This window comes from Sminthopsis crassicaudata, chromosome X (assembly GCF_048593235.1).
Source record: "Sminthopsis crassicaudata isolate SCR6 chromosome X, ASM4859323v1, whole genome shotgun sequence".
In the NCBI taxonomy this organism is placed as follows: domain Eukaryota; kingdom Metazoa; phylum Chordata; class Mammalia; order Dasyuromorphia; family Dasyuridae; genus Sminthopsis; species Sminthopsis crassicaudata.
The window spans coordinates 83,052,473-83,063,090 of record NC_133623.1 but is presented as its reverse complement, the minus strand read 5'-3'; the positions used below and the strand labels follow the sequence as shown (position 1 = coordinate 83,063,090).

Genomic DNA, 10,618 nt, shown 5'->3' with positions numbered 1-10,618 from the left:
CAACGCCCTCCCCAAGTTAAGTAATTTTATTCAGTTGGAGATCTCAGCCTGATAATGCTATTGAGTGGCTGGAAACTCCAAGATAAGTACTCTCTTTTCAACTGGAAATCTAGACCTGGGGCATTGATTGAAGCCCCAGCCTCAGACTGCTAATAAAAGACAACTCTGAACTCCAAATCTTTGAAGAAGTCTTTGCAAAGAACAGGATTATGCTTGCCAAGAAAGCTCTCTTCTTGGCAAAGCTGCCTGCGGGACTCTTGCCCACTGTGAAGATATTCTCTTCTGTGCTAACCCTTGTTATTGCCCTGACAGGATCTTACACACTAAGAAGTCTGTCTTCCTCCCAGGCTGGCTTTTTAGTGAACAATAAAATTCCCTTTTGCTGTACAGACTTTTGGGGTTTGTGAATTCTTTTGCATTGGACCTGCTCCGACCAGAGGGGATTTCCCACCCCAATTCTCGACCTCTAGCTTCATCATTTACACCTCATCACTCCCACTCCAAATCCCTCCTTTCACACACAAAGCAGGTAAGACAGCCTAGGTGAAGAAGTAGGGAATCCTAAGGTTCAGACAGGAGGCTGCATGTGCTGGGCAAAGTCAAATCAGTACCAATACCCTTCGACCCCTTGAGCCCTGAACCCAAGAGCCTTGGAAGTAGCCATGTTTCCAGATCAGTACCCTCAGTTATCCTTCTGTGGAAGAAACAGCCCCGTGGAGAGGCAGAAGCAGCTTGACCACTATCCCTGTGAGTACTACAGCCACAGCTACTGAAGACCTAGAAAGGAAAATCCTTGTCACCAAAGTCCTTAGCTCTGGCCAGTGGTTCCACATCAGCACATAGTAAGTGCTTAATAAATGCTTCATATATTTATTCATTCCTTCTAGGCCATTTCAGATACCACCTCATTTAGTTAGTCAATTAACACTTATTATGAATTGTGCCAGGCACTGTGCTGACCAGTAAGGATACAAAAACAGATAAAAACAAAGATAACCCCTGCCCATAAATAGCTTACATTTAAAGGGCAAGTTATGCAGTCATTTTTCAGTCTTCTCTGACTCTTCATGACCTCTTTTGGAGTGTTCTTGGCAACGATACAGAAATGATGTGCTGTTGCTTTCGCTGGATCATTTGACAGATGAGGAAACTGAGGCAAACAGTTGTCCTCTGAAAGAGGGAGGATAACACATAAAAAGAAGATGAAGAAAGGGGTGTGGCAGAGAAGGTGTCTGCCACAAAAGGGTCCAGAGAAGCCCAAGAGAAGGGTGGCTGCTAGTAAATGGGGAAAAAAAAAAACATATTGATGACCCTCTCTTTAAATAAAAGTCTTGATGGATGTCCATCAATTGGAGAATGGTTGGGTAAATTGTGGTATATGAAGGTTATGGAATATTATTGTTCTATAAGAAATGACCAGCAGGAGGAATACAGAGAGGCTTGGAGAGACTTACATGAACTGATGCTGAGTGAAATGAGCAGAACCAGAAGATCGCTGTACACTTCAACAACAATACTGTATGAGTATGTATTCTGATGGAAGTGGAAATCTTCAACATAGAGAAGATCCAACTCACTTCCAGTTGATCAGTGATGGACAGAAATAACTACACCCAGAGAAGGAACACTGGGAAGTGAATGTAAACTGTTAGCACTACTGTCTATCTACCCAGGTTGCTTATACCTTCGGAATCTAATACTTAAAGTACAACAAGAAAATTGGATTTACACACATATATTGTATCTAGGATATGCTGTAACACACATAACATGTATGGGATTGCCTGTCATCAAGGGGAGGTAGTAGAGGGAGGGGGGGGGAAATTTGAAAAATGAATACAAGGGATAATGTTGTAAAAAAAATTACTCATGTATATGTACTATCAAAAAAATATAATTATAAAATTAAAAAAAAAGTCTTGGAGCTTCTGACTACTCCACTACCCAAAAGGATCTATTCAGAAGGAAAGATTGATGAGATGTGAAGGACAGGCAGATGCAATCTTCCAGCATGATGAGATTTCCCAATGATGGAAAAGGAAGGCATGAGGGAAGGGACAAGAAAAATCCAAAATCACAGTGCACAGTGGGAAATGGGGCATGAAGCTTTCTCTCACCTACTCCATACATAGCTCATCCAGCTGAAAGTGATTCCTCTCTCCTCCAATTCCCCCTAGTCCTTGTCCCAAACTGTTACCTCCCAGCTGTTTACCTGGGGGGGGAGGGGTCAACTGGTTTCTCACCTTCACCAGGTCTTCAGAAGTCTGGGCTCTAATTATCTCAATCAGAGAGCTGCCTCTTTAGAGGTTGCACCACAGAGCACCCAAGTCACTCAAGTATGCGGCAACAGGTCTTTATTCTAGCTCTTTACATAGTATTCCCTAACATTCCCTCTAGCCTTCCCTCGGGAGTTCTCCTGGAGTTCCCCCTAGTTCCCTCAAAGTTCCCTTGAAGTTCCCTCGAGTTCCCTCCTCCACCTTTTGCAACCCCCTTTTTATAGTCCCCTGGTCACATGACTGAGAATGCACGAGTTTGAGCATGCTCAGCAAGAGGAGGAGGCTTTTCCTCGTTAATGAGGTCTACTCAATACCTTTATGCCCTGTTATCAGGCTCAGGCAGAATAAGCCTCTTGAGTGTCTCTTATACTCTGCCCTTGAGATCTGCCCCTGACTGTAACAACTCCCTTTTCTTATTTAGCGAGGACCGCTTAGGGGAATCATAGTACTTTTCAAATGTGTTACCACACCTTTTATGAGTTGTATTACAATTTTAAAGATACAAGGCAATAATAATATAATAATAATAATAATATAATAATAATAATATAAGTATTAGTAGGTATCAATAATGATCTTTGGTACAATTAAGATCATGTCCAAACACTGCTAGCCAGGTGGTATATGGATAATGATTACAAGTGTAGGACATCTGCAAGTTGTAATAGAGGCATTAATATTCCCTAAAGCCATCCCTAATTTCCACAAATCATAATGAGGCACACCCCAAGGTTTTTGTCCAGAGAATGTGCCTGTACAATTCGACTCATGTGGGATAGAGTATATATAATGATATATTAAGGCTTGTGGGATGTTCAAGATCATACACCATATGAAGACCTGAAGAAAAGTTTTGAGGTTTCAAAACTATACAAAATTCATCCCCTTTCCCTGTTTTATACAAATCATAAGAGTAGTTACAATGAAAGAATAATTAGATACAATATTTTCACAGATACTAGTAGCAGACAACAGAGGGCCTCCCAGGAGTTGAGACGCATTGTCTATCACCCCAAAATGTGGAGTAGGTTCCCCCCATCTTACAAGATGTAATACAGGATCAGCAGCAACATCTTGAACATTTGTTAGCATTGTCCAGTTCTGCATTGGAACCCCAACTGTTCCTGGAATCTTTGAACTCAGCTCAAGAAGTGTAAATGCAAGCAGCAGTTGCACCATCTTCCCATTATTCCTTCTTTTCAGTGCTCTACTTCTCTTGCCTCTGGGTCTCCTCCGCCTTCTTCTCTTCCTTTTCTGCATCTCCTCCCACTGCCCTGATTCTCCTGGTCGGCACCCACTGTTCCTCTCCGGTACCATCTGCAATGACAACAGCATACCCCGGACCCCTAATCCTAACTGTCCCTTGACCTGCCCATGTTCCATCTTCTCTCTTCCATAGAACTTTTTTACCCCCTTTATACTGATCTTTCTCTTTATACTTATCTTTCTGTAAGTGTGTAGGCCATTGTTTCTCATAAGTGTGCCAAAATCGAATTGCAGGGGTTAAATCATCATTTGAGAATTGCATATAATTATATGTGAACACTGCTTTATCCAATGCGCTCTGAGTAAGGCACCCTTTGGCCTTCCCCAAAACACTCCCTTTTCTTGTTTAACAAGGAGTGTTTTAAAGGACCTATTGGCACGTTCAACAATGGCTTGACCATTAGGATTGGATGGAATCCTTGTCACACGAGAAATATTAAACTCAGAACAGAAAGACTGAAAACCTTTAGAAGTATAAGAAGGACCGTTTTATGTTTTTATTTGTCCGGGGACCCCAGCTACTGCAAAACAATGATACAGATGTGCCAGAACATGTTTTAAGGCTTCTCCAGGTTGAAGAGTAGCTAATAAGAATTTTGAATGAGTATCAATAGTTACATGGATGTACTGTGACTTCCAGTGAGTAACATCCATTTGCCAAATATCATTGTGGCGGTCACCTCTTGGATTGTGAGTTGGATCAGATTTATGTGGAGCAAAGGGAATACACTTCAAACATCTTTTGACTATCTCTGCTGCCTATTGTTTGGAGATACCAGAGAGTGTCCTTAAAGATCTAGCTGACAAATGAAGATTATCATGTGCTAATTGAGCGGCCTCTACTTCACTGAGTATATTACAATTGTACAGTGCATCAACCATCCTGTTACCTTCAAATATTGGACCTTTACCATCTGTATGTGAACGTACATGCATAATGTATATAGGTGATTTCAAAGCAAGTAATGCTTGCTGCGTTTGGTGGAGTAATTGAGCAATAGTAGATTGGTGGAAATTAGTGATAGAATTAGGCAAATTCTTTTTAATAGCTATCAACAACATCAGGCAACCCATGGGAGCTCCACAGCCAGCTCCCATCCCCCAAGTCTCCTTCACCCATCTACCAGAAACAGCCCCCAGAATCTCCATCACCTTCCGCTCTCCCACACATGCCAACCTGCCCAAAGCCGAAAATCAGTTTTAGGCAAATTAACACGTGCAAGAGAACAAAAAGGCAATAAAGATTCCCCAAAACTGTCCCCAACAAATGAGCGGGAGAAACCCGAGGGATCAAAACTGGCGGTAGAGCTCCCATAGGCTGCATAATGCTACTAATAACTCTTAGGTCTGTCAACATTCTCCACGTACCATTTTTCTTTTTTATTACAATTATAGGAGAATTATAAGGGCTAAAGGAAGGTTCTATATGCCCTTTGTCTAATTGTTCTTTGATTATTTCCTTTAATGCAGCTAGCTTTATGGAAGTCAGGAGCCATTGTTCCACCCAAATAGGTTTTGAGTCCAACCATGTTATTTTTGGTACCACTAGCTTAACAATGACCCCTAATAGTTTGTAGGGTGATTCCCATTTCAAACATTATATCCCGACCCCCTAAGGAAGCCTATAATCCTGAAATCACCACGGGTTGGAACCTCCCCTGTTGATGCTCTACTTCCTACTTTTTTTTTTTGTGGCTTGTAAAATCTCTTCCGCTACTTTTGTGTTTCCTCTAAATGGAGCTGGAACATAAGCAGACACCTTTGGCTGATTTACTTTTTCTCTCTCTCTTTTTTTTTAAGTGCTTCCATCCACCCCTTCCCCTTCAGCACTGTTTTTTCTTGTCTATTGTTTTTCATTTCCTCAATATAACCACCTGCCTTCTTGTCTCTCCATTCACTTAAAAATGAATACAAAGGCTGTTGCAAGGGGAGGGTCCTATATTCCTGAGGGTCTAAAAACTTTCTATCACTAAAATCCTCTGTTATTGAATCACCTGTTACTTGCCTAGCATAACTTTCGTTTTCCTGGGGCCTGACAATGGGAACTCATAGCATCTGTCCCATGTCTATCCCTCTCCGGCTTCTCACTAAAACGTGAGGCTGTGGGGCTTCCTAACAAGGATATTCTTCTCCTATAAGAATAATGTCCCTGTTCGGGGCGCCAGCCAGTGGTTACCTCCCAGCTGCTTACCTCAGTGGGGGTCAACTGGTTTCTCACCTTCACCAGGTCTTCTGACTTCTCGGCTCTGATTATCCCAATCAGAGAGCTACCTCTTTAGAGGTTCCACCACAGAGCACCCAAGTCCCTCAAGTATGCGGCAACAGGTCTTTATTCTAGCTCTTTACATAGTATTCCCTAACATTCCCTCTAGCCTTCCCTCTGAAGTTCTCCTGGACTTCCCCCTAGTTCCCTCAAAGTTCCCTTGGAGTTCCCTCGAGTTCCCTCCCTCACCTTCTGCAACCCCCTTTTTATAGTCCCCTGGTCACATGACTGAGAGTACACGAGTTTGAGCATGATCAGCAAGAGCAAGGAGGCTTTTCCTCGTTAATGACGCTTACTCAATATCTTTATGCCCTGTTATCAGGCTCAGGCAGACTAAGCCTCTTGAGTGCCTCTTATACTCTGCCCTTGAGATCTGCCCCTAATGGTAACACCAAACCACCTTCTCCCACTCACTCAAACATTTTCATGTATCATAATTATTTATGTACTTTTCTGAGAAGGCCTAGGGAATAGCACAAGAGGAAGAGCCCTTCCTCTGGTCAGAAGTCCTGAGTTTCATTCCTGCTTCTGATACTTTCATGGTATTAAGTAGATCACTTTAGTTCCTGAACCTCACTTTCCTTCCCTCTTTAAGTAAGGGTTGGACCAGACAATCTTGGAAGTCCCTTTCAATTATCTGTCTAGGTTCCTATAACTATTCCTTCTCTGTACTCAATTAAATTCAAAGTTCTTTGAGAACAATATCAAAGACATATCTATCCTTGTCTCCTTTACAGCCTGCAAAGTTTGTTGATTAAAAAAAAAAATCTCACTTATCATTCTAAGAAAGACTCCATTTATGGCGATGTTTTCTATTGAAAACATTAGAAAGCATGGGGATAAATGGGACATTCCTTAAAATAGGAAGAAGTACCTATCAAAAGCTATCAGTAAGATTTTATCTGCAACAGAAATAAGCTAGAAGTTTTCCCAATAAAATCAAGGGTGAAGCAAGAATGTTATTATCACTGTCATTGTTCAATACTGTACTAGAAATGCTAGTGATAGTAATAAGACAACAAAAAATAAAGAAATAAAAATAGGCAACAAGGAAAAAATTTGCAGATGACATGCAGATATACTTAGAAAACCCTAAAGAATCAACTAAAAACTAGTTGAAACAATGAAAAACTGTAGCGAAGTTACAAGATATAAAAATGACATACATAAATCATCAGCATTTCTATATATTATCAACAAAATAACCAGTAAAATATAGAGACCTATGATTTAAAATAATTGTAGACAATATAAAGCACTTGAAAGTGTACCTGCTAACACACATACAGGGACTATTTGAAAACAATTACACAATCAATTTTAAAAAGAGCTTTAAAAAATTGGAAAAATATAAATTGTTCATGGGTAAACTGAAACAATAGAAAAAATATATAATTCTACCTAAGTTAATTTATTTATTTATTCAGTTCTCCTTCACTCCCCTTACTACATCAGTATATGCTTCTTTGTGTTCAAGTACATAGAATCAGAGATTTAGAAATGTGAGGGACCTTAAAGACCACCTAGCTGAAGTGTGTCCAAGTATGAATCACACATGGATCTTCCTGATTTCTAGGGTCTGTCCACTCTCCCACCTAGTCCTGACATTGGATTGGAACCACCTGGAAAGCAAGGGTTATCTTGTGCATCTGTATCTCCTCCTAGTTCTTATTTCACTACTAATGTGCTGAAAAGATTTTTTTTACAAGATTACATGAGTTATCCCATGACCCAGTAACTCATTGAGTTCATTGCTACAATCAAGCCGAACACAGCCAGCTCCAAATTCCTATTAGCCTGCTCAATGGAGAACATCATTATGTGATGGACAACCAAGATTTTGTCCTTAAGGCGACTTTCCTGAGAGCAGATTTCATGTCTTTGTTTCTTAAAGTATAAATAAGGGGATTTAACATAGGAGTCACAGCTGCATAAAATATAGAGAAGATTTTGTCTTGATCTTGAGATTCTTTATTCTGAGGCTTCAAATAAATATAGATGAGTGTCCCAAAGTAGATGATGACTGTGGTCAAGTGGGATCCACAGGTGGACAAAGCTTTGAGCCTAGCCTTTGTGGGGCGAATTCTGAAAACTGCAACAAGAATGCGCAGGTAGGAAGTCAAGATGAAAGCCAAAGGCACTGGCATGGAGATGGTGGCTGAAGCCATCATCAGACTCTCCAGCAAGGTAGTGTCTGAGCAAAGCAATTTGAAAACGGCTTGGACTTCACAGGAGAAGTGGTTAATGGCATTTTTCCCACAGAAACTCACAGGCACTGTCAAAACTGGAATAACAGTTACCAGGAGTGCCATTGTCCAGGAAGCTGAGGCCAGTCCCCGGCACACTCGAACACTCATGATCACAGAATAGCGCAGGGGGGTTGAGATTGCCACAAAGCGGTCATATGCCATGATGGCAAGGAGGAAGCACTCAGTCAGTGCCAAGAATGCTCTGAAAGCAAGCTGGGTAAAGCAGTCATTATAGGAGATAGTAGGGAAATCCCATAAGGCATTCATCATCATGAGGGGAACTGTACTTGTGGAGAAGAGAAGATCCAGAAAGGATAAATTACTAAGGAAGAAATACATGGGTGTATGAAGCTGAGGCTCACCCCACACAGCAACTATGATGGTGCTGTTCCCAAGCAGTGTCACCAAGTAGACAAATAAGAGCGTCCAGAAGAGGGCAATCTGAGATGCAGGATGTTGGGACAGACCCACGAGAATGAACTCAGTCACCTTGCTGTGGTTGACAGTCTCTTGATAATTCATTTCATAGTGTCATATGGGAAGGTGAGTGCAGGGGGGAGAGCACAAGAAGACATCACAGTGCTTTAGAAATACCTAAGGTGCTCAGATCCCCAAATGGCAGTTTGCCAAATGGTCTCTTGTATGATACAGATTTCCATCAATGTTTCTCAGGGGTCTGCAGAGCTGTGAAATTGGCAGTATTGGATCTCATGGAAAGTGATTGATTCATTTTTTTTTCTAAATATCTATTTGTGTCAGACTATTATTTGGACACCTAGGTTTCTAAAACATGCTTTCCTCTTCACTTTGTAGTGGTGTATTGTTCCCAAGGATGATCCCCAATGTTCTTGAGAAGCTGCGATCTGTAGCCACCCATAGGAGAGAAATGTTTTTTCCATTTCTTTTCACCAAGATCTGGAAAAGGAGCAGCCTAAAAAGAAAGAAGAGGCATTTTGTGAAAATCTCCATTCCCAACCTTAATGTTCTCATGATTACTTAATCTTATTTAACACCTGCTTAGGGAGACACGAATTGTTTGGATAAAATGAGCTTTGCTTCTATTTGCTAGGTATGCATATACAACATTGAATTTCTCTTGCTTGATTAAAGCAATGCAATTATGCTTCTCATCTTTCACGAATGTTTTGTGGGGTCGAGAAGTGTCAAAAACCTCCCAGTTACTCAGATTTGCCATCTCACCATCACCTTCGACACTCACTCCCACCATCCAATTCATGTTTGCATCTTGTCCCTTCTCCCTCCACACTCTCTGGCATTCAGCCTCTTCTTTCCTCTCACTTTTCTCCCTTGGATTATTGGAATCCTTTCCCCATCAATCTTCTGCCTCCCAGCTCTCCTCTTCTCTAATCTAGCCTTCCCACCAGGAAGGCAGGAATCATCTTCTTCAAGCCCACGTCTGATCATGTCCCTCACAACCTTCCCATGGCTCCGGCAGGCTCCGCTCACTGTCTCCACCTGGCTTCCACAGCCTTCCTTCATGGCAGTCCCATCCATGTGCTAGCTCTGTTTCAAGCAACCCTGTGACTACTTGATGGCCAAACTCCAAGTGATTGGTGTTGCCTCCTTCTCCTTCCTTCTTGGATTCATTATCTTTTTCCAAGCTACAGCCTGGCATTCACCTCCTTCCTATAGCCTTCTGTCATGTCTTGGCCATTTGTGTTCTCTCCTCTTTCAACGTGCTTGGCGCCCACTGTCTGGTCTCTCCGTTTCCCCTTCTGCTCTCTACTTGTAAAATATTTGCCTGAATTCATGAGTCAGGGATCCTTGCCCTTTGGTGGACCCCTTGGGCAGTCTGGTGAAAGTCACTTTACCCTTTTTGCCTCAATTTTCCCTGCTGTAAAATGAACTGGAGAAAGAAAAGACAAACCTCTCCAAGCATCTTTGCCAAGACAACTCCAAATGGGGACAGGAAGAGTTGGATTCAACTGAACAACCAGAACCTCCTGTAATTAGTACAATGACGACTGACATGTAGTGTGTTGATCTTAATCAATGAGATTTTTTTAAACCCTCTTCGGAACAATGTTCTTAAAGGCACAAAGTACAAAACATGCAACTGCAAGGAAGTCGATTATACTGAAATACTCTTGTTAGGAAAGATTAAAAACCAGACTCACAGGTTTCTAGGGCACTGGGACAGAAAGAGAAAGGAAGCTTCTCCAGGACCAAGATTGTTCCCTTTTTAGCTTTGAGTCCCCAGGGCAGAGCACAAAAACCCCAAGCTCTTTAATGTTTGCTGAATGAAGGGGGTCTATATATAATTGACTGGTGCAAGCCTTTTTACCTCTCAGTTTTCTCATCTGTAACATAGGGAGATTGTACCCAGGTCCATTTAAATCTCTTCCACCCCTTTTGGAGGAGATAGCATCTTCTGAGAATAGATCATATTTCACCGGGCCACGTGTCCTAAGTGGGCTTTGGAACTGGTGGGTCCCTATCCCCACAGTGGTGTCATAGCCTCAGCCATGGAAGGATTTAACCTTGTAGTATCCTGAGAAGGAACAGGATAAAGCAGAATTGTGTTTGCCATTTCCCACTTGGGT

The 10,618-nt window shown here is 41.7% G+C and overlaps 1 protein-coding gene across 1 annotated transcript; it reads right to left on the bottom strand.

The window, feature by feature from the left end:
• Positions 1 to 7,392: 7,392 nt before the first annotated feature.
• LOC141549085 (olfactory receptor 13H1-like) lies at positions 7,393 to 8,576 on the bottom strand. The gene has a single exon (XM_074278408.1). It carries the CDS (start codon positions 8,574 to 8,576, stop codon positions 7,623 to 7,625), a length of 954 nt encoding a protein of 317 aa, XP_074134509.1. The 3' UTR covers positions 7,393 to 7,622.
• Positions 8,577 to 10,618: the final 2,042 nt, after the last annotated feature.

Coding starts and splice junctions, on each gene's coding strand:
- LOC141549085 (XM_074278408.1), bottom strand. CDS start 8,576: ATGAATTATCAAGAGACTGTCAACCACAGCAAGGTGACTGAGTTCATT.